The sequence below is a fragment of the Schistocerca americana genome, chromosome 6, assembly GCF_021461395.2.
Source record: "Schistocerca americana isolate TAMUIC-IGC-003095 chromosome 6, iqSchAmer2.1, whole genome shotgun sequence".
Taxonomy (NCBI): Eukaryota; Metazoa; Arthropoda; class Insecta; order Orthoptera; family Acrididae; genus Schistocerca; species Schistocerca americana.
In genome coordinates this window covers 41,014,689-41,040,152 of record NC_060124.1, presented here as the reverse complement: position 1 = coordinate 41,040,152, position 25,464 = coordinate 41,014,689, and the positions used below count along the sequence as shown (strand labels likewise).

The 25,464-nt window shown below is 40.4% G+C and overlaps 1 protein-coding gene across 1 annotated transcript in view; it reads right to left on the bottom strand.

The window, feature by feature from the left end:
* The window catches only part of LOC124619213 (long-chain fatty acid transport protein 1-like), a 330,911-nt gene that overhangs the window by 31,960 nt on the left and 273,487 nt on the right, over window positions 1-25,464 (bottom strand). Inside the window, exons 5-8 of the mRNA XM_047145433.1 lie at window positions 22,893-23,094; window positions 6,999-7,191; window positions 6,704-6,847; window positions 6,482-6,619 (exon numbers count right to left, since the gene is read on the bottom strand). Of these exons, the coding sequence (XP_047001389.1) occupies window positions 6,482-6,619; window positions 6,704-6,847; window positions 6,999-7,191; window positions 22,893-23,094 (677 nt within the window). The remainder of the gene's footprint in view (window positions 1-6,481; window positions 6,620-6,703; window positions 6,848-6,998; window positions 7,192-22,892; window positions 23,095-25,464) is intronic.

Below are 25,464 nucleotides of genomic sequence, written 5' to 3'. Positions count from 1 at the left end.
TCTACATCATTTGTTGTGTCTTTGTGAAGGTTTAATGCAAAATTTAATGCAGATGCGTTGCTCCTCTAAATCGTGCCATCTCAAAATTCGCAAACTGTGCAATACAATGTTCTACTCAATACGGCACTGAACAATAACTAACAGACATACAATAATGAAACTTTTGGCAGTTAAACATTAAACACAGGCATGTGCAGGGATGCCAACCACATTTTGCTCCAACACACCAGCGGTGCGAAACTACAAATGTTTTGGGTTTTTTTGAACAGACCTCATACTTCATCTTCTTTGGTGAAGTAATTTCAGAAAACTGTGTTTGGTAACTCTGCTTTAGTGGTACTGCCATCAGTAACATCACCATTGTTATTGTGCAGTGGAGGTATTTGCTGCATCTTGCCAGTGGCGTACTTTACGTAAGGTCAGAATCTCTTTGGGTTTTCTGCCAGATTTTGAGACAGAGTTGCATTGAAGAAACTATTCAAACATCTTACATTGAAAGTTGCACTACATTTTGAGCTTCTGTAAAACTTCACCAATCATGGGGATTTTACATTCTTTTAAATTTGGCATGCTTTTTTTATTGCTTCTGCAACAGTGTTCTGACGTTTTTTGTGTATCATGTGGGATCAGTACCACCTCCTATTAAGTTATTTGGTATATTTATTTTTCAAATGTCATCGATACTATTTTTTTGAATCCAAACCACATCTGTCCTCAGCTTACATGGACAGACTGGAAGGAGTGATGACTGTCTCTTAGGAAGGCACCAAGCTAATTTCTATCTACTTTTTTAAATTGATGTAGTTTGCATTTATTTATCGTCTCACTGCAACAACTTTGTGATGACTAATCCCTGCCTCCATCATGATACTTCCTATTTGCTTAGTATCATTTGTTGCTAAAAGGTCAAGTATGCTTTCACAACAATTCACACATCGAGTGGGCTGCTGAACTAATTGTTCAAAATAATTTTCTGAGAAAGCAGTCAGTATGATCTCGGATGACATTTTATGCTACCACTAACTTTAAACATGTACTTTCACCAACATATCAAGGGTAGACTGCAGTCACCACCAACTATAATTGTATGGTTGGGATACCTATTTGAAATGTGACTCAAGTTTTGTTTGAACTGTTCAGGACCTGTATCATCTGAGTTGCAGGGATTGGTAAAAGGAACCAATTATTAATTTATTTCAGTTGTTAACCGTAACCTCTACCCATATTAGCCCACATGAACTGTCTACTTCAAATTCACTACAGGGTAAACTACTTCTGAAAGCAATAAAAATTCCACTGCCAACTGTATTTAATCTATCCTTTCTGAACATGGTGAGGGCCTTTGTAAAATTCTTGGTTGAACTTCTTTCCAGCTTCAGCAAGCTTTCCACACCTATAACCATTTGAGCTTCAGTGCTTTCTATTAGTGCTTGGAGCTCTGGTTCTTTCTAAACACAGCGATGACAATTTACAACTACAGTATCAATTGTTGCTAGATCTACCGTCATCCTCTGTTGGCCCTGCACCCTTTCAGACTGACACCCTTTCTGTAGTTTCCTGAGATTCTCTAACCTAAAAATTGCCCAGTCCCATCAACATAGAGCCCGTTACATGTGTAGCCATTTCTGTGTGTATGGACCCCTGACCCGGAAACTCAACATTCGTGGGTCGTCTACAAAGTAAGTTCCATTTCTATTTCTATCTGTGGCAGCGCTATGATCGCAGTTCTGGGCATGCGCGGCAGTTACTCTGACTCAAGGAGAAGACATGTATGTCATTTTCAGATTTCTGCTGCCCATGTGTGCTTTGTAGTACTTCTTTATAATGTCAGCTGTAATTGAAAATGCCGTGTGTGAAATCAGATCCGTGATTTGTTTTCTAAATGCAAAGAAAGTTAAATCAAATGAAATTCATTGACAAATCTGCAAGGTTTACGGACAAAATGCTATGAGTGATTCAACGGTTAGAACATGGGTCAGACTGTTCAATGAAGGACGTGATCAAGTGCACGATGAAGAAAGAAGTGGATGCCCATCTGTGGTTACTGATGAACTGGTTCACACAACTGAAGAGAAGATTAAGCACAGCCATAAGTTTACACTTAGTACCCTTGCTATGGAAGTTCTGCCAATCTCACGATTGCTAATTTGTGAAATTGTTACTGAAAAAATGAAATTTCAAAAAGTTTTCTCATGTTGGGTACCCAAAATTCTTACTGAACAACACAAAAACAACAGATGGGCACTGCACTTCAGTTTTTGACACACTACAATGAAGAAGGTGATGGTTTTCTTTCTCGGATAGTCATGGGGGATGAAACTTGGGTATTGCACAACACCCCTGAAACAAAACGCCAATCAATGGAATGGAGCCACACTTCATCCCCAATGAAGGTTAAGCCTGAGCAAATCTTGACACCTCGAAAAGTCATGTGCACCATTTTTTGGGACAGATAAGGCATTTGCTGATTGATTTCTTACCATGAGGCCAAACAATCAATGCACATGGTTACTGCGAGACCATTAAGAAATTCCGCCACAAAATACAGAACAAGCGCCGAGGATTACTATCAAAAGGTGTTGTTTTTTTCCACACAAGGAGAATGTGACCAAATGACACTTATGGGAATTTCACTGGGATGCATTTGATTATCCCCCATACAGCCCGGACCTTGCTCCTAGCAACTTTCATCTCTTCTTACACCTAAAATCTGTCCTTAGTGGACAACACTTCAATGATGATGACAAGCTGAAAGAACTTGTTACCACATGGTTGAATACACAGGTGGCAACCTTCTATGAAGAAGGCATAAAAAAACTTGTGCCACACTGTGACAAGTGCCTACAAAATTTTGGAAGCTTTGCAGAAAAGCAGTTTTAACAGGTGTAGATTTTTGTAGAATAAATATATATATATTTTCTGCACATGTCTGTTTTATATAACCAAACAGAACTTACTTTGTGGTCATAACTCATAAAATGGCACAAGTCAAGGCATCTGCAATCTAAATGGTTGCAAAACCACCTTAGCATCTGATTCAGACCCTCCACTTGGCTCTGTACCAGAGGATCACAGTTAGTTCTATCAATGATGCTAGAAATGGTGATCTCTACTTGTAATGAAGCAGTTGTGTTCTTTTCCCCTGTTATGTTTTCTTCCCACCAAAATTTTTATTTAATTTTTCTGCAAATATCTTTGAGATTATCATTTATACGACAAAGTGTACCATACTAGAAATCTTGAATGAGAACGCAGGGTTGGCCAACTTGACTTTATTATCCAGTACAATTCATTTAGTTAATTAGAAGCCATTGGTGTAATTAATTTACCTAAAACTGTGCCAATTGCAAGACACCTGCAATACAAAACTTCATTATCATTGTTCAGTCGTATACTTATATCCAGTTACTAACTTCTGGGTAGAGTAGAGGAAAAACATGGAAAAATAATTATAGCTAAATAATTATAGCTAATGCTCAAAATATGTTAGCAGGTTTTGCTTTCATTTAGTTTCGGAGTAATTAGCATTTATAGTCAAAACATTGATACTGAAATACACTTGTATCCAAAATTAAAACAACAAACAGCAGTTTCACTCTCCTGTGCCTAATTTATGATATAATCAAATAAACTGTCAACAGATGTCCATACGATTGTGTTCTGCACAGAAGATGGCATTCTGGTCAAGGAAAAACTACGCCAGAGAGGATGTCAGGGCACCTATCAAACGGAATAGTGTTTGTCGGGTAGCCCCACATCCAGAAGCATTGTATACAGAGTAACAGACATTGCAGTATGGCACAGAGAATATGCCTACCAGACTCTGCCATGCTGGACCATAGGAAGGATGGAAGCAGAACATTTACAAACTGACTTGGCCTGATGGCTTAATGTGAATCATTCTGTTATTTCTCAAATGCGACGACAGTTTATAGAAACTTAAACTGTAGACTCGGGTAGGGCCGACCATGTGTGACATCAAAAGAGAGAACTGTTATTTGGCTGTAGGGGCACAATGGTACCGCCTTAGTACTGCACGACCTTGCAGCATCCACTGGATGTGTTACATCGAGGCAAACCACATGCAAAAGGCTTCAGCAGGGTGGCCTTTACTGCTGTATGTGTACCTATGATGCGTCTTCACAGAAGGGAACGTTTAGAGTGGAGTCGTCAACATGCCACCTGGATGGTCAAACAGGGGGCCAATATGTTTTTCACAGGTGAGCCACGATTTGGTCTGGAGAGCAATTCTTGATGGATTCACATCTGGAGGGAATGTGGAACAGGGGCCCAAACATTGTGGAAAGAGACCGATATTGAGAAGGACCTCTAATGGTGTGGGCAAGGACTGTGTTGACCACTCACTGAGCTCTTCAGGAAATTTTACGGGTGAATCAGCCAGGTTTAACTGCTGTCAGGTATCGTAATGAGATCTTTAGATATCATGAGCTGTTGCTGTGAGTTGCTGTTGGCCCTGACTTTGTAATGATAGATGATAATGCTTGACCTCCTAGACCACAGTTGGCTGACGTTTCCTAGGAAACAGAAGATACTGCACACATGGCATGGTCTGCTTGGTCTCCCTATTTGAATCCCACAGAGTGTGTCTGAGATGTGCTAGGGAGACTGGTTGCATCATGTCAGAATCCACCAACCACTCTCCAAGACTAGTGCGAATGTGTGTGCAAATCCGTTAAGTTGGAAAAAATGAAGAACCTTTATTGTCTACATTATGCATGTTGCAATTGTTTATGTTCTGTATTCTTTACATTGTTTCTAATTTATTGCCACCTGTTTATGCTGTTTTGTGGCAAAATACCTGCAACCTTGCAAAGTTTCTGCTTGTTGATTTAATTTTGGACATCAGCATAAAATACCCTATTTTGGCAAATACGACAGCAGAATTTAATAGAAATTGTTGTTTTACCTAAAAGTCCACATTTAGAAGAATCTTCCCTTACTATTCATTTTCTCAGGAGCGTAAAACTTTAATTGTAATTAGTAAAAAGACAGCAACAACAACAGATGGAAGTAGTCTTATAAGAGAGAGGCACCTGGAAGCCATTTTAGTTAGTCTGTGGCAGGTTATGAAATGAACAATATCTGTATCTAAAAATGTACTGCAGATGAATTAGCACAAATTACAACTCATACAATGTGCAAAGTTTCATCTAAATTTTGCATAAGGAGATCTTTCTATAATTCAGTGACCATTTCTCAGTGATTGAATGTGAGCTTGCGATTAATCTTAGGAACTGTATCAAACTTCAATAATGCATTCTGAAAACTATGACAATAGTACCGAACATTGGACTGTGTTATTCCTAAATGCTATTTACTGTGCACTCCATTTTTTTTCATTCTGATATGACTATGTATTTGGACAGACAGCGTAGTTAGGGAATGTGTTAATGATTTCCTTGCCTTGCATAAACTTTAGAGTCTCCTTAGTTTAAGTTGCTGCACTCCACAGTCTCTTTATAGGACACCAGTTAAGTTTAGTGTGTGGTCAGCTGTTTACTGTGCATAAATTATAATCAATGAGACTCAATCTAGCGATAAACTATAGGTTATTCAACAACAAAGTGCAACAAGTATTTGGACTGAAAATCTGGTGTGGACCATATCATTTAAAATAGCCTAACATACTTTAGACAATCACTTTTTAGCTAGATCTGACATAGACACAGGTACCAAGGGCATGTTTGCACAGGTAAATACAGCTAAGCTTGCACAGGTAAATACAACTAAGCTTCTTGCTTTCATCTTGCAAGCAAAACTCGCAGTCTTTACAACTGTCTGAAACCAGAGCAGATGTCTTACAATCCAAAGTGACACGCATTGTTAGTATCAATAAGAGCTACCACCTGCAGCTGGCTGCACCCTGTGCTCTTCATGGCATCTGGAAGCACCTTTCCACACCTGGAATGACTCCTCCTGGTATACACACAGAATGCACACTAGATTCCTTCCCCTCCTTGGCAGCAATATCCCTGAGGGGTCCACTAGGTCCATAATATTGGAGCTCCAACCACCAGTAATACAACCCTCTGCGAATGCCCAGAACTAACAGGCCATTAGGGTTCTTATGGAAGAGGGCGAGCGATTACATTTGGCTCTGGGTATTTCTCAGGCACTGACAGCATCCAAAACTTGTTCGTCATCCCCTCTAAATGATTCAAAACTGTCATGGTTACACTCATCCAGTACATAAAAAATGATGCTACGATACTGAGATTAGTGGCAAGAGGATTCTGTAATTTGCTTTTCTCTTTTTAATGTGTAACCTGACTTGTTCTGCACCCTCAAGGTTCTCTTTCTTGATGGAATCTACAGAATACAATGAATGAGTGACTGAGTGAATTTGTTTCACTTTATTGTGTCTGAATGGAGAAATATTATCTGTCATTGTTCTTATAAGACTTTATTTCCACTCAAAACTACTACTACTTTTTAAAAATGACAGTAAACTGATAATTACCTGTATTGAAAGCCTGGTCACCCATAGAAAACACATTTCTCAGTATCTTTTTCTCTGAAGCTTTTTTATCTGCATATCCATTAAATTTGCTTACAGCTTTTTTGGGATCAATTTTCCCAATACACAATCCTGGTTCCCCTGAAAATATTACATACTTCAGTAAGCAAGACGATTAGGTGTACAGGATTTCCAAGACAAGATTATTTAACAGTATCACTGTACCAGGATTACATCGAATGCAGAAACCATTAGCATCTCTAATAGGTTCTCCAGTTTCTTCATCAACTTTAATCAAAATAACAGGATAGACTGCAGTTGCATATCGAGGAACAAAGCCAACAGCACCAACTGTTCCATCTACGTTGACTGAAAAATCACAACAAAAAATGTGGTAAATTGGTAGGATGAATATAACAAACTTTTATGAAACTTTTAGCATTTAGATATATTCAAAGAGCCATGCGAAGGTATAAACAATACTTTATGAAACAGCAAATGAATTGCTAATAATATTCACCAATGTTTGAGTTCCCCTCTGTTGCACCATAAAATTCTCCAATCTTTTTAATTCCAAATCTCTTAGTGAATTCTCTCCATATCTGTGGGCGAAGACCATTTCCAAACATCAAGCGAACCTTGTGTTGAGTATCTTCAGGCTTCGGTGGTACAGACAATAGGTAACGACACATCTCCCCTATGTACTGAGCTACCTAAAAATTGTGAAATATAAAATGGAAAAAGAAGAATTGATTTATTGTATTTATGGAAACTAAATTTCTTGTTATAAAAAGATGCTTCATATTAATTTAAAATTTTTATAATTGCTTAAGTTTTGTTATTTTACAACTAGCTGCAATATTAACAGTCACTAAATCATTTAAAAATGACAAAGCAATTAAACAGCTTTTTCTCAGAGAGAAAGGAGACATCGGCATTTACAAGGCCCTATTAATGTTAGGTTTATACTAATACTGCAATGAGTAAAAAAAATTTAAAAAGTTACTGAGAATTACTGAGAACTTGTGAAATTAAAAAAAAAATCAATCAGATATGCAGAATGAATGTTCTATGAATTTCGAGTGTGTTATGAAAGGTATGCTTTTTGGCATTTACATATGGGAAAGACTATGAACTTGTGATATTTGACTGATTTTTTTCTCTTGGTGGTAACTGTACACTGGTACTTTGGTAACAGTTAGTATTTGTAGCCCTCTGTCCATGATCTTCTAAGCTTCTTTTAGCAGGAAAGACAAACCATCCCCCTCAGCAGCCGGGGACTGTGGTCATGTGTGTGTGAGTTGTGTCTGAGTGAGTGTGTGTGTATATGTTGTCTATTTCTACCAAAGGCCTTGTTGGCCAAAAGATCACTTTCTGACAGTCTTTTTGTTGTGCCTATCTGTGACTCAGCATCTCCGCGATATGGTGAGTAGCAACCATCCTTTTCATAATATTGTTATACCTATATGTATGTTGTTTTTAAGATGAGGATGTCAGTCCCAAAGGTATTTTAAAACATCCTTCCAGGAAAGAATCCATGTATCACTTCCTGTTTGTATCTAGTGTAACTGCATGCTCATATAATTTTTCAGGATGTTCGCGGATTTTGTATATGAGTTACCTGTAACTCAATTAAATTGGCCTGATCCCACTATCAAATGAGCACATTATAAAAATGATAACAAAAATACAAGCCTGGAAAATATAATAAATAGCATGATCAGTTTTTCATATAGCACATCTGTCCTGGAGTTTGGCATCTCTGATCACCATGCAATGCAGCTTCAGTTTCATTCAAATGATAGCACTCCCCTCACACCCACCCCAAACTGGCAAGAAAAGGAACAGTGTGTATGTAAAACATATGATGATAAATCAGTAGCCTTAAGAGCGCATTACAATTCACCTTGTAGTTCATCAAAAAATGTGTCCCTTATCATTTTACCAATGATTTGTATTACTGCTTTGATGTGGCTACGAAAGTCAAAACTACAAATCATACAAATGAGACTATCTGATTAGGAGAAGTTACTTTATAATAATTTGGAACTACAGAAGACAATAATCCCAAACTTAAAGCTGCCTTCAGCAGTTACAATGAGTGTGATAATAGTTTGTTAACTGAAACTGGAAGCAATTATAATAATAGTGAGCTCCAAAATGCAAGTAACTTGACTGCTGACATATGGGATGTAATTACTAGTTTTAGAGTAACAAGTGACAAATGTTATGGTGACCTTAACATTAAGCATACATGTACCTTCTTTCCACTGACAGCAGAGAAATAACCAGTAGCATTTGTTCACTAAAACAGTAACCTCTGCAGGAAGTGAAAATAAACATTAACATTTTAGGAATCTCTAACAAGCATTGTGAACCTCTGTCTGCAGCAGTTGACAGTGTAATTTAAACTATTACCTTTCCAGAAAGACTGAAACTCAATTATTCCTAGCTTTTAAGAAAGGTGACAAACAGAAAAGAAAATTTATCAAATGAATTAAATTCGCTAAAAGTTTTAGGTCAATCTCTGTTTCGCTGGTCTTCTCTAACATATTGGGGAAGGTAATCTAAAATAGAACCATAACTTTTCTGGACAAAAGCAATTTAGTTCTGAGAAACAAACTGGTTTCTTACAAAATGAACCCACCAGGGTGGCAGCTGCTCAGTTTTTTGATGAAATGATTAGCGGTAGAGAAACAAAGAAACATGCAGCTGCATTTAAAAATGCTTTTGACTCTGTTAATGTTACTGTGCTATTAGATAAATTATTAGATGCTGTAATTACTTGTTAAAACATTTTATAGTTCCAAAAATAGCAATCATGTATACAAAATGTTTGTCCAGAAAGTAATGTTACCCTTCTATTCTGATGCTCCTATTGATCAGACTAAGATGTACTCATCCAGGCTCATTTGTGGAAGCTGTTGGCTCCTCAGTACAACCAATTTTAGTTCCCTCTGAGATCCTGGAGAGGCAGAATATGTCCCTATATTAACCTCTGTTTGGTTGCCTGGTTACAGCCACGATGGAGAGTTCACTTGAACAACAATACGCACTCAAATTCTGCATGGAACTTGGCAAGACCACAGTTGAAACATATCCAATGATCGAACAGGCATTTGGGGGTGAATGTTTGTCAAACCAACTGCTGTTTCAGTGGCACAATGCGTTTTTGTAAAGCGGGATTAAGTCGATGATGAAACTCACTCTGAACAACCTACAATGTTGAAAGGTGAAGATTGTGTGACATGCAAACTTTTGATCAGAGGCCATAGAATGAGTGTTCATCTTACAGCTCGGACTCTGGATGTCCAAAACCATTGTCCATTAAACTGTAACTGAAGAATATCAGATGAAGAAAGTGACTGCAAAACTAGTCCTGAAAATTTTTACCCATGACCTCGAGTCCAAACAATTGCTCATTTGTGAAGAACTTCTGGAATTATGCAGAAATGATACAACTTTTCTGGACAATGTTATTTTAATGAGTGGGTTGGTCGGGCACTATGGCAGATGGTGCAACAGGGTAGAACAAGGTCAGGATGCTTGTAATCTGCCACAAAGATTGAGGGTAGCAGTTGTGTGGTGAGATGGTGCCTGATAGAGGTGCTGACCCAACAAGATGGGAGATTGCACAAACCACACCAAGTATAGGGCACTAATAGTCCTGGGTGAGCCTGATCAATGCATGTACTACCACACTGGAAGCCCCATGAAGACAAGGCAGATCATGACAGCAGAGTCTGCCCAGAGCAAAGACAGTCAGCAAGAAGCTTGTCCACACAACTGATGACTGTTGAACAGCTGCATGGCCCTGGATGGTCCAGGGTGGAAGGCAGCAGCAGATGGCGTAAGCCCAACAGGTGGCCCGCCTTGCTGGAGAGCACCAAGTCCACAGCAATGGATATGGCACAAACAGCAGTATCACAGTTAGCGGCAGCTACATCCAGAAAGAGAGACTTGTAGAACAATGGAGGCTCATAAATTGGTAGAAACGAAGATTGGAACCATCATAGGATCCTCCTTATAGCTGGTTGCAGCAGATGGAAATACCTCTAATTGAAAATAAGGAATATTTATACATGCTTGGGCCATTACTAGTTTTGTTATGGTATTGGTTTCTTCCACACTAGTCACAACAGAACCATGGACTGAGTGTGAAGCAACCAGGCCACCTGCACCATGGTGGCTCTGCCTGTCTGCTGTGTTGATACTTCTGCACCTCTGGTCACTGTGTTCGGTGACAGTGTGAAATAACCACCTTGGCATCACAACCATAGTACTTGCCACAGCAAGCAGCCATGGTATAATTTGCTCGGCTGGCTCGACTTGAGCTATTTATCTGGTTCTTGTAGTAGCCAAGGAAGACTTTTCGGTTTCTCTCGGCTGTGCCAAGTGAGTTATATGCAGCACAACATGCCTCCCTTATTTAGAAAATCTACCCTGGACTTTTGTTCTTGGTTTTTCTGCAACATCTCAACATACATTTACAAGTTGACAATTATATGCAATATACTTATCTTCCCTCTCACACTAGCTCACTTAAATTACAAGATTCATTGGCTATGTTCTTAAATCTAAACATCATCTTCCACGCCCATTCCACTGGACTCTCTGGCTTTCTTAAAGGAACTTGAGTCCACCAAATCATAACTTATTTACTAGTACAATGACATTATTAAATTCAGTCATCTTGACAAACTGAAAACATTCTACAATACACAAACTTGTATAAGCCTTTACATTTCACACTTCTCTTTGTTTCTCAAGTATTTCTCTATCCTATCCTTACTTACTAATCACCATTTGCTACAGGTTACTCAATCGCCTACTCTCATTTTCACATACAGCAATGATTCTACTGAACTGCTACTTACAGCTAATAAAGTAAGATTACAAATGCTTCCTTCCCAGTCATTCCTTTAACAAGTCCTTCTTCAGCAGTTCATTTCACTCAGTTGTTTCTGATATCCAGCACGTTTCTTCATTTATCAGGAGGTCTGTTAAAGAGTTCCCTTTCTGTTTTTCAGAACACATGTCCTTAAAACTATGCTTAGACGAAAACTGCATATGGTACTACCACTCTTAATATACTGGTTGGTAGTTCCGATGGTTCCCCTTACTTTATTAATAATTGTAGACTGATTAGATCTTGCAATGCTATTCTTTCCTGTACTTTTTCCCATCAAAGCCAACTTCCTTTTATCACGTGAATTGAATCTTAATGATGCTATACACAATTCATTCGGCTCTATTTCCATTCTTGCAATAATGAATCATTTGCAACTTTCTCCTTCAGCCAAAAAAACGTCTTCCCAAGTTCAACTGTGTGCTCAAGAAAAACTACACGAAGTTTTTTTCTTACCTTCCGTACCAATAACACTGCAAGTGTCATCAACTTTATTCTGATCCTGAGGTACACATTCCTGAAATGATTCAGTCCCAGCCCTCCCTTCAGGGGCAGTGATGCCATCACCAACAGCAATGAATCAGCTTTCTTCGGAAATAAATGTGTCTACACTATTCCACTATCCTCAACATCTGTAACATAGCCAACACCATCAATAGCTCCCCCTGTGGATCCCTTGTAGTATCTACAATAAAATTACTATCTGCAGTGGCACTCTGCATGACACAAAAATCAATGGCATATGTGCTTCCCTGTACACCTGTCTCAGGCTCCGTGGCCTGTAAACAACAATCATTATCACCCAACGGCGTAGACACTACTCCACCTACATCAACATCACCCATGTTGCTACTCACACTCTCAATACAGAACACTTCAATACAGAACATATTTACTTCATCTGGCACTACAGATACTTCAGACTCCACATGAAATGTGAGCTGCTAATTCTACACTACTCTCCTTTAACTTTCACAATGCCACTACTTTGCACATGAAGTAAACTCACACTAACTTCCATAACATTAGCACTCTCTTTTAATCTCTTAAGATTCTCATTACAATCAATTGTTAAATCCTTCCACCAATCACCTCACCTTTCCTCATTCCTCAAAATGTTTAGAGGTTTAACTACATCTGCGATAGCTGGATGTATTGTGGATGCAGAAAATCTAAATGTAGACCTGTTCCTTAAAATCCTAGAAGTCTTTACTGCTGGAGGAGCAATCACCACTTTCTTCCAACCAAGCATCCCATTCTTTCTGCCTCTGCACAGATTTTGCATGAGTAATTGGACTAAACCAATCCCATTTGCCTCCCCTCTCAACTTTTTCTTTCTCTGCTAAAGATGCTTGGTCTGCTTTCACAGCCTGTACTTGCTTAGACGTATCCATAATCCTTGCTAACAACTTGGCCCTTCGAGCTGTCAAGATTTGCAATATTTAATACAGGGCAGGCCACTGTGTTATTGAAACTGATATGGTTGACCCTCTAACAGTTACACGAAACAAGAGAACAAAGTAAAACAATCATGCAAATACTAAAATATATAACTAGCAAAATACTTATTACAATGTAACATTCCACCTGAATGGCTACTCATGGCTACCACTACCACATACTTAACAAAGTGAGCCATACCCCTTGCTCAAACGAAAGTACATGCTTGTTCCAAATATCACAAACTGACATATAACCTCAAAACACCTCCTGCATTAATTTTCGTCATATTATACATACAACTAGAGTCAAGACACCTGGCAAAACCAACCCATTGGTTTTCCGTGATCCTCGCAGTAATACTACTGCACTCACCATACTGCATGCTGATGAAACTGCAATCTTGTAGTAACTGAGCCACCGTCTCCAGGGACGGCAGCTGGCATATTTCCACAGTCACCAAAACGTAGAGGTGACTGACCCCTCTGACACCACTTATAATGACGAGGTTAAATGGCCACTTTGGTGGCTGGTAGAACAGGTTAGATCAAAGACAGGACACTGTTAAGCCACCATAAAGGGTGAGGGTAGAAGTGAAGTGGTGAGCCAGTGCTGAGACGTCAGAAAAACAGCATGGCAAACCACTAATTTGTTACTGAGAGTACATCAGTAGTCGGATCAATGCCTCAGTGAGCTAGTGCTTACCAGTGTCAGTAGTACACATCCTGGCAAGGAAGGCACTGTGATCAGAACACAGTTCATGGCAATGGGCTGGCAGCGAGCAGAAGGGAGGAAGCAGTTACATCAGTGCCAATGACATCGCAAGACTGCAGACCCAGGAGGATGGGAACATTGCCTCAGCTGCATCATGCAAGAACATCGTGGCCACATGCGACAACACGGAAGACCCAATGCAGAAGAGGCAGCTCACAACAAAACAGTTTGCCCAGGGCAGAGGCAGGCTGCAAGAAGTCTGCCTGCACAAGTTATGACAGCTGAACAGCAGTACAGCACTGGACAAGACCCAGGGAAGCCGATGGCAGCTGAAGGAGGCCTTCCCAGTTGGCCCAGCAGTTGGAGAGTTCTAAGTCCACAGCATTAGGCTCGGCAAGAACAGCAGTTCCGAGCTAAATACAGCTAAGAGCAGAGAAAGAGACTTGTAGAACCATGCAGATTCATAGACTGATATAAGGGTGTGATTCTTCAATTTTTCCAGGTGTATTTTATGTCGAAATAAATCTCGGGTGAACAGCCTGGTATGAGTGTGCATAGGACACAATATTTCAGCAATCAACCACGTTGCCATCATCAGGTGCGCTGATGTACTGACCGGTGGTGGGCCGGCCCCAGGTATATATAGGACAATCCCCCTCCTCCCTCAGGTGCTTCCTATGAGTCGGTGCAGACCTCGCCCCGCGCACAGTCTAGGTACAGCGTCCGTTCTCCCCCCGTCTGCGTGCTGCGTCCTAGGTCTTTTTGTTCAGGAGGGTCTGCCGGCACCGCTCTCATTTTCTTCCCTCCTTCCCCGAAGTCGGTACACTCTGGGAAATATCCTTTTTCTTCTTACTCTGGGCGATCGCGGGTTCCCACACCTTGCTAAGGATGTAACCGCTGTCACGATTTAGTTGTGGCTCCCTTACTCTAATCTCTATGACTTCTTTGACGACAATCCCGTTATTTGGAAGTCTGTGTCAGTACTTTGGTTTGGTCATAATGCATGCTGTGGAGTTCCAACAGGCAATGCTCAGCGATTGCCGACTTACTGGGCTGTTGCAGTCAAGTGCGCTGTTGATGTTCTCGGTATCGGTCCGAAATGGTACGAATGGTCAGACCTATGTATACACTTCCGCATTGGCAAGGTACCGTATTTACTCGAATCTAAGCTGCACCTGAAAAATGAGACTCGAAATAAAGGGAAAAAAAAATTTCCCGAATCTAAGCGGCACGTGAAATTTGAGACTCTAAATTCAAGGGGAGAGAAAAGTTTTAGGCCGCACCTCCAAATCGAAACAAAGTTGGTCCATTATAATGTGAAACACAATTAGGTTGAATGAATGACAATACAGCTACAGTAGTTTGGTTAGAGTCATAAGCTTAGCTGTTAAGCTTTACCAGGTAGCCATTGCTATGCGTCAGGCACTCTGTTGGTATTTATACGGGTACCCTTTCTTTTTCACGTGCTTCGTCTGGTTTGAATCGATTGCTTATTTTGCTTTGATCTGATAAGTGCCGTTTTCTTTGTTATAGGCGTTTACGTCACTCTAAGCTGAAAATAATGCATTACTGTACTGTGTCATGCATTGTTTGTCGCATTCTGATAGTGCCTGTTTACGGCCTGTCGCCGCTCGCGGCATGGCTTGCTTTTGTGTGCGCTACCGCCGCTTACAATTTAAAAAAAAAGAGAGGAATCGTCTCATTAGCAAAACAATGGCAAGAGACAACTACTTGTTGTTATTTACACTGCTGCTTTCTTTGATAATGATCAACAAGAACCAAATAATACACTGTGTATGATAGAACATGTTCTGAACGAGAGCTAGGCGAAAATTTTTCTCCGTTTGAAAATCTTTGCGGCCGCTTCTTTAGTACATCAAATTCTGCACAGAAATTAGAGTCATCTTAGATTTAAAAATCTAGTCAGTTGCCGCGCTTCATTTCTGACTGTATCACTATTCGGCATAAGAATAATACACGACACGATAATACATGACACGATATGTATATTCTTCCGTGTTTGCTGTTGTCTCACTCTAGTTTCGTAGTTTATTAGGCAGACAGCATTTAAATGAGATAGCAGCGAACACAAAAGAATACATGGCAAAATGTTTACATTCATATTATTCTTATGGTGAAGAGAATACTGCATGTGATTCACATTTCATCAGGTTCCTATTAGCAACCATCTCTTCTCACAGGTAGGAAAAAAATCAGAACGTAGAGTTGGCCATATTGACAAACATCCCAAACAGTCTTGCCAGTCGGATTTTTGTAGTACATTGTTTTTTTTTTACTGACGCAGAGGTTTTGGTGTCAGTGTTTATCTTTGTGCCTACAAAGCATGCCTGTGTAGTGCTACATATATTCGATGGCAGAAGTTATTTGTGGTGGCACCTACCAATATTTTTCAGAATTTCCGCTTGCTTTGCACTCGATTCTAAGCCGCAGGCGGTTTTTTTTTATTACAAAAACCAGAAAAAAAGTTCAGCTTGGATTCGAGTAAATACAGTATCTGATAAACCCCTGATTTATGTAGACCAAGAAGGCTCTTGGTTTTGCTTGAAGGACGGAAGATGGTTTTCACTTGGTATTTACGTATAATGCGTCCAATTTTTCTGCATAAGGCCCCACAAAATGGAATAATAGCCAAGGCCGCCTCCTCCTGATGTTCATCCTCAGTTTCCGGCGGTGCTGCAGGTGTGGGATGTAGAGCCTTCAGAATTTGCCCTTCCTTGTAACCGTTCCTCCGAAACAAGGTCTTCAGATGGTCCAATTCTTGTTGGAGGCTGTCCCTGTCGGAGATGGTGTGAGCTCTGTGTACAAGAGTTTTGAGCACACCATTCTTTTGTGCCAGGTGGTGGCAGCTATCCGCACGTAGGTACAAATCAGTGTGCGTCTTCCTCCTATACACGCTGTGGCCCAAAGTGCTGTCTGCTTGTCTTCCAATCAAATATCTAGGAAAGGGAGCATCCCATCCACTTGGATCTCCATGGTGAACTTAATATTCTCATGTCTGGAGTTGAGATGTGTGAGGAATCCTGCCAGTTTATCTCTTCCATGTGGCCAGATAATGAAGGTATCATCCATATATCTAAAGAAACAGATGGGTTTTAGATGTGCTGATTCAAGAGCTTCCTCCTCGAATGTTCCATGTACATATTTGCAACAACGGGTGAGAGTGGACTCCCCATGGCTACTCCTTCTGTCTGCTCATAGTATTCACCATCAAATAAGAAGTAAGTTGATGTCAGAACATGTTTGAAAAGGTTGGTGGGCTCTTCGTCAAATTTCTGGCTGATGAGTTCCAAGGATTCTTGTAACGGAACTTTAGTGAATAGAGATACCACGTCGAAGCTCACCAGTATGTCAGATTCCTTACGCGTAAGGTTGTTGATGCGTCCCAGGAAATCCACGGAGTTACGGATGTGGTGTGTACATCTCCCAACGTAAGGGCTAAGCAGTTGTTTGAGGTGCTTGGCGAGAAGATATGTTGGGGCACCAATATTGCTGACAATGGGACGAACGGAATCGATTCCTTGTGCACCTTCGGCAGTCCATAAAGTCTAGGAGGAACAGCAGCCCTCGAGCTTAGCTTGTTGGTTATCTCGTCAGGAAAGCCAGAATCCTTGAGAAGCGCCAGAGTCTTCCTCTTGACCCTCTTGGTAGGATCGGTGTCAATCTTGCGGTACGCGCTGTCACCAAGTAGGCCTCGCATCTTCTCAGCATAATCCTGTCAGGATAGGATCACTGTTGCGTTGCCCTTGTCTGCAGGTAATATTACTATGTCCAGATCTTCTCTTAGCTCCCGTATGGCGGCCCTCTCCCTGTAGGAAATGTTCGGTTTCATCAGCTTTGTTTTGGTTAGAGCTCTGCAGGTTTCGCGATGAACTTCTTCAGCAGCTTCAGGTGGAAGTCTAGCAGCTGTTTGTTCCACTGTGCTAATGATGTCAGCAATGGGTACATCTTTAGGAGTCAGAGCGAAATTCAATCCTTTCTTAAGAACCGAAATAGCATCATCATCCAGACCCTTGTTAGTGAGATTGATGATGGTCTCTCCGCTGCCATCAGAAGGTTGTTTCTCCAATATACATTCAAACTTGGATGCTTGTCATTCGGCTGACTTTCTCTGGGTTGAATCTGCTGTGGCCCATGTGACACCATCAACCCAATCCCACACCCAGGGGTTGAACCAGTTGGCCAGTTGTAGATGTAATTGTAGGAGTTCTTTGTTGGTAGTGTCCAAGTGCCACCGCGTGAAACGAACTCTCTCTCGTACCAAAGCTAGGTTGGCACGTTTCTTGATTCTTCTGGCAGCCGCTGAGTCGATGTGATGCTTGATCTTAGCAAAAATTGGGTACCATACGTTCTTCTCGGCATTTCATAAGAAAAACAAAAGAACTCAGTACACAACTTCTCCGATGATGCAGCTTGTCGATCCTTTTCATGCTGCGATACATCTCCTCCCCGTAGAGGTATGTGATGTGACTGAAACTTCCTAGCAGATTAAAACTGTGTGACGGACCGAGACTCGAACTCGGGACCTTTGCCTTTTGCGGGCAAGTGCTCTACCAACTGAGCTACCCAAGCACGACTCACGCCCCATCCTCACAGCTTTACTTCCGCCAGTATCTCGTCTCCTACCTTCCAAACTTTACAGACGCTCTCCTGCAAACCCTGCAGAACTAGCACTCCTGAAAGAAAGGCTATTGCGGAGACATGGCTTAGCCACAGCATGGGCGATGTTTCCAGCTTGAGATGCGATGTGATTCTCCAGGTGTCTTTTATGACAAAATAAATCTCGGGTGAACAGCCTGGCCGGCCGGAGTGGCCGTGCGGTTCTAGGCGCTACAGTCTGGAGCCGAGCGACCACTACGGTCGCAAGTTCGAATCCTGCCTCAAGCATGGATGTGTGTGATGTCCTTAGGTTAGTTAGCTTTAATCAGTTCTAAGTTCTGGGCGACTGATAACCTCAGAAGTTAAGTCGCATCGTGCTCAGAGCCATTTTTTGAACAGCCTGGTATGAGCGTGCATAGGACACAATATTTCGGCAATCGACCACGTTGCCATCATCAGGTGCACTGATGTACTGACTGGCGGTGGGCCGGCACCATGTATATATAGGACAATCCCCCTCCCGCTCGTCCCTCAGGCACTTCCTATGAGTCGGTGCAGTCCACGCCCCGCGCTCAGTCCAGGTGCAGCGTCCGTTCTCCCGCCGTCTGGGCGCTGTGTCCTAGGGCTTCTCGTTCAAGAGGGTCTGCCGGCACCGCTCTCATTTTCTTCCCTCCTTGCCCAAAGTCGGTAAACTCTGGGAAATATCCTTTTTCTTCTTAATCTGGGTGATCGCGGGTTCCCACGCCTTGCTAAGGATGTAACCGCTGTCATGATTTAGTTGTGGCTCCATTACTCTAAACTCTATGGCTTCTTTGCTGACACAGTCCCAGTATTTGGAAGTCTGTGTCAGGACTTTGGTTTGGTCATAAACCATGCTGTGGAGTTCTGACACGCAATGCTCAGCGATTTCCGACTTATATGGCTGTTGCAGTCTAGTGTGCTGTTGATGTTCTCAGAATGGAAATGTCCAAACAATGTTTGACCCTGTTTTCAGAGCAACCAACAAGATCTTTTGTACCAGTTTGTGACCACAGATTAAACTTGAGACCAATACTACAGCCCAGAAACAAAAATATCATGATTATCTGCCCACTGATCAAACAATTATCTGCCCACTGCTCAAACAATTATGGGTCAATACTATGCTAACCTTCTGGACCAACTACAGCAACAGACATGTGAGAAAAGTCCGGGTTTCATCAAGACAATGCACGCCCATAGACAAGTGTCACCGCCATGGCAAAAACACATGGAATAAGATACAAACTTTTGCCACACCCACCTTATTTGCCTGATTTGGCTCCATCTGACTTCCACGAACTTCCATTTCTTCCCCAAGCTCAAAATTTTTCTCAGTGGACAGACATTCTCTTCAAACAAATAACCCATCATAGGTCCCTCCTATTATCTGGTAGGCAGCAGGCTGCAATACCTCTAAAAAAGGAATATTTATGTGGACTTAACCCATCATTGTTTAGCTACAGCACTGGTTTCTTCTGGACAAGTCACAACAGAACCAAGGCCTGAGTGTGAAGCAATTGATCCATCTGCAGTATAACAGCTCCATCTTTCTGCCATGTTAATACTTTTGCACTTCTGGTCACCCTGTTTGGTGACTGAGTGAAGTAACCACCTTGATGACATGGTCTTCGTACTCACTGCATAGGCAGGCAGCCCTGGTGTACGTTGCTCAGCCAGCCTGACTTGTTTGTCTGGCTCTTGTAGTAGTCGTGGAAGATGTGTCAATGTCTCTCAGCCATGCCAAGTGAATTATTTATGGTGCAACACCGTAATGGAAACGAGATGTGGGTTTTCAAATATGACCCTGAGACAAGAGACAGAGCTCTGAGTGGCACACCTCACAGTCAGCATGCCCCGGGAAAGCATGCAGGAACAGGTCCAAAGTGAAGTGGTATCGTCCAGAAAGAGTTTGTAAGTCTTTTTCATAGAAGTCCCCAAAAGGCCGGGGATGGGGAAGGGTGGGTTGTCTACATCAGAGCACTCATCATCATTCGTTCACAGAAGTTCCACCAAAACTATGCACCCAGCCACACTGCCTTCTTTGTGAGGGATTATCTGGTCTGTACCAACCCCACTACAGTCCCAACCTCACTCCAGCAGACTTTCGTTTGTTTCTTGAGCTCAAGACACCCTTCAAAGGACACCGTTTCATGACCATTGGCAATGTGAAAACTACAGTTATGCCTGCCCTAAATGGCATTCCAATACAGGCCTTCCAGGGTGCATACAGCACCTGGAAATCTTATTGGCAAGAATGTACTGCTGTATGAGGATCATATGTTGTAGAATTTTGATGCATTGTTCCAGATGGATCAATAAATTAGTTTCTATGAACTTAGTGACATTACATTTTATGAACTTAGTGACATTACTTTTCACACAAACCTTGAAGGTCTGAAAACTAACATTAGATATGGTGTGCCTTGAGTTTCTGTACAGGTTCTACTCTTGTTCCTTCTGTATAGAAATTATATTAAAGAAAGTTCTCTTAAATCTAAAGTAGTTCATTTTGATTCATCTGTTGCCTGCAAACACAAAGCCTATGATGAATTAAGATCTGCTGCAACAACAATGTAAATGAAATAGTGCAATATTTCAATAAAACCCATCTTAGTGTCAGCATCTGCAAAACATCAATGATGGAATTTAAAAAAAGGAGAAATGATACTGGTGTGGAACAACACATAGGAAATACAATTGTAAAAAGGGAACCAAGTGTAAAATTTCTGAGAATAATCAATCAAGGTAACCTAAAATGAGATCTTCAAGTAGATTCCTTGGTCAAAAGAACTGTCCAAGATCATATTTGCAATAAATACTGGTTATTTGCAGTAAAGACACAACAGCACTAAACTTTGTGTGTAATTCGCTATTTACCTCAAACTTTATGCATTTAAAATAAGGAGGTCAGCAAGCCAAGGTAAATTAATTAAGTTACTTGAGTTATACAACAGCAGTGTTAGAATCATCTGTTGGGCTGTACTTCAAGAATTTTGCTGAAATTTATTTTACAATTTTAACTGTAAGTAATATGTATGCATTAAGACTAGTTTTGTTGGTCAGGAAACTAGAGTCAAACTCAGTCTACATCATCATAACACAAGAACCAAGTGGAATATAATATTAATAGCCAGAAGAGAGTGCTTTGTGGGAACGGTTCACTTTATCAAATGCATAGCTCAGTGTCAGTTTAAGTGTTCCAACACTGAAGCTGGAACTTTCCCATAAAAAAACTACTTATTGGTAATCCTTTTTAGAATCTTGAGGAACAGCCTACTTTATTTTATGCAGACACTAAAAAAGTGCGTAACCAACTGAATATTAAGTGATATGTCTCTTTCTAAGTTCTAATACAAATATAACATAAATAGGGAAAATAAATATAAAAAAGTTCCTCCACATAAATACTTTCTCTCAGTTCACTTCCACCTTAATCTAAAAGTAAGCTTAAGTTCATGACATATTCATGAAAAAGGAATCTGTAATTTGTCTAAAAACTTTTGGCCATATGCTAGCTGTTTGAATAAAGCATTGTGCTTGGAGATTCATTTTCTATATTGTTCCTTTCTCACTTTAGGTTTTGCCTGTTTTTGTTTTGACTTTCCTTTCTTGAGGTGAATATATTTCTGGATATCCTCCTGCTTTATCTCCACTTCTTTCAGGTCACTTCCTACCTCAGTGAGCAACCTTTCTCTCTCTCTCTCTCTCTCTTTGAATTTACATATGTCTGCCTGTGTGTGTGCGAGTGTATACCTGTCCTTTTTTCCCCCTAAGGTAAGTCTTTCCGCTCCCGGGACTGGAATGACTCCTTACCCTCTCCCTTAAAACCCACATCCTTTCGTCTTTCCCTCTTTTCTGATGAAGCAACCTTGGGTTGTGAAAGCTTGAAATTTGTGTGTATGTTTGTGTGTTTTTTATTGTCTCTATCAACGTACCAACACTTTCGTTTGGCAAGTTACAGCATCTTTATTCCTCAAGGTTTGTCTTTCTCTTATTTCAATTTTTAGTAAGGCATACTACAACACTTGAGGCCCCCGATCATGTTAGTGTGCAGTAATGCTGTATCTCAGCATTAATGATTATTGATTTCTTCTTCTAGATCTTTCTGGTTAGTTGTTATGTCATTTTCATTTTCCTGATCTGAGAAATAAAGGCTTCTTTCTTTGAGGTGTTGGAGTCAGTCCTCTCTCCTAACTATTTAAATTTCTCTGTCCATTTCATTTGCCATTTTTCTACCTCTCATACTGTGGGTGCTGACTTGACATTTTGTTATTAACTCCATTTTCTCAAGGAACAGCTGGTGTGCTGCACTTCCTATTTATGTCTTCAGGTTACTGGTTTTGTTTCAGCTGCATCTAGTGGATCAGAAATAATTGCAAAGTCATCTGAAATGAATAGGCAGTCACATTCATGTTTCTATCACTGAAGCTGACTCAATTTACAACACCTTTGTCACTTACTCTTTTTCATAGCTTGCGGATGAATTTCTCAAGAACAGATCAAAAGCAGAGGTTATTATTGTTGTTGTTTTCATTATAAAATCAAGTATGAACTGCATACCTTTAAGTCTGCTGTGTTTTAGCTTACAGTACAGCATTAGTGAGAGTTCTTATACTTGATTAAAGAGGTTGAGGTATTACATGTATTCACAGCCAAAATAAATTTCTGTTTATTAATTCCATAATTGAAGCCAAGCACTTTGTTTTTATTTACCGTGCAGTTGTTCTGGATACAGTCAGTCCAATAATTGGAAGCAGAAAATTTCCGCCTGATAGTAACAGTGATACCAAATAGAAGTGCTTGACCAATGCCAATTGCTCCGCCAGCCGTATGGTACAATGGTAGTGGATCATATACAACATCATCTTGAGTGATTTTTAACAGCATGTTTACACCAAGAGCCATAACCATGTACCTAAAACAACAATTACAATCAGTTACAATTAGTGACAATCCAACCATATAGTTAATAATAGAGGGAATGTCTAGAATTTTATTATGTGCTATAAATCAGGAGGTTATATACATTAGTGTAAAAGCAGGGGCTTTGGAAAAAAATAATAATATGAGACTACTGCTCTTTCTCTAACACTACTCATTTGCAGTTTTCATATATTAGATTGATGTATAAGTTCGTGGTGGTTTTGTTTTCCATGTTGGTATTCCAATTGCTATTGGTTTTTTTTTATTGATTGTCATTTTTTATTTGCAGTTCACTGTTGCTATTTGAGTTTACACATTGTCATTTTGTCATGTGGAGACAATGAGTGGAGTTGTGGATGCTAGAAAATGGAGTGCCAAGTTGACAAATCAGAACATTTCCAACATATTCTTCTGTTTGAGTTCAATAGAGGGTTGACATCAGCAGAGGCAGCCAGAAACATTTGCAACATGTATGGGAAAATGCCACTGGACAGAGTGTGGCAAGAAAATGGTTTCTCAATTTCAGGACAAGCATTTCGACATTGCTCTCCATGTTCAGGAAGCCCTTCTGGATATGATGAAGATCATTTAAATGCATCAATCCACAATGATCTATGTCATTGTACTGAGAACTACCAAATGTGATGAACTGTGATCACTCCATAATTGTGCACAATTTGCATGCAATGGGGAAGGTTCAAAAATTGGCTGTATGGGTGCTGTATGCATGGGTGCTGCTGCATGCATTTTGGCTTAGAGTCTAAGCCAAAATCACAAAAATCAGCATGTGGCCATATGTGCATCTCTGCTTGCTCACCATCATTTGGCTCATCAACAACATCGGCCATTCCTATCCTGTACCATTCCTGGTGATGAGAAATGGTGTCTTTATGCTAACATAAGGAAAAGAAAGGAATGATTGAGCCCAAACAAAGCAACAACTCCCGAAGACATCAACACATCCACAAAAGATAATGTTATGCGTCTGGTGGAACAACGACTGCATACTGTACTACGAATTGCTCCTATGAGATGTAACCACCACTGCTGACATTTATTATCAATAACTGAGATGTCTTGCAGATACAATCCAAGAACAATGACCAGAGAGACTGTATGATGTGATGCTGCTCTACAATAATGTCTGCTCACATTCTGCTAGACTGACAAAAAACACTATATAGAAGTTGGGCTGTACAGGAGTTGGGTTGGGAAGTCATTCCACACCCACCTTATTCATTCGATCTTGTGCCCTCAGAATCTGCCTTTTCTGCTCTCTATCAGACAACCTTCAAGGGACTTCCTTTCAGGATGAAAACATGTTCTGAACATGGCTGGACAAGTCCTTCACCTCAAAACCATATGATTTCTACAGTCATGGAATCATAAAGTTACCCCAGTGCTGGCAGACTGTTGGAAATAGTGAATGTGAATTTGTGTATCTGTTGTGTTTATTACACTAAGGAAAAATGATACCAACTCATGCACCAACCCAATATTGTTTCATAATTAGCTTGCCTGTAAAAGTTCAAACCTGTTTAATGTGAACTTTAGTGACAATCAGTATTTACATCCCTGAGTCCAAATATTCTGATGAATTATAGGTCTGACTAATAAGGTACTCTTTTGCGTTGTTTTTCAATATCTAAGGTTTTTAACTTGCTGTCTGATGTCTACCAGCAGCCTGGTATTATGTTTTCCCATCATATTGCAAAGATCACTTCTGAAGTGTAGACATGGAAGCAAATTCTATATGAAAAGCACTTTTAACCACAAACAGTACTGGGGAGAAAATGTCTTGGGACCCGAGTTTAAGAAAACATCAGCACATAAAGGGAATTCTGCAAGACGCTCAATTACCCACATCATCCGCAGGTGACACAATGAGAGGCATTTCTACGCCCAAAGCAGACAGAACTGAGCTTTTTGATTACCTTTTAAAAGTACTGGTGCCAATTTAGTATACTTAGGAATGCCACACACACTGTTTCATTTAGTGTGTGGCCATTGATCTCTTTTTATAGACGCTCTACATCATTTTTATTTGCTTGCAACTGTATACTGCAAGTCTTTGGAAGATAAAAGGAAAGCTATTTCCTGTGAACCAGTTGTAAACCTATTCCACTGTAGTTGGATTCACAAACAACAGCAGTCAAGTTTAGGATCATTCTGCGAACCCAACATCACATGTTCTCCAGCAGACAATGGCATTCAGTAGTGTTCTGCATGCTCAGCATGGAGCATTGTAGCCAGTGCATGCATCAAATGTTATTATAGGGAGTTATTTATTGAATTTTTATTCCGTCTATTGTGAGATGTCATGGCTAATGATGGAGGTAAGTGACATATTCTACACAAGCAG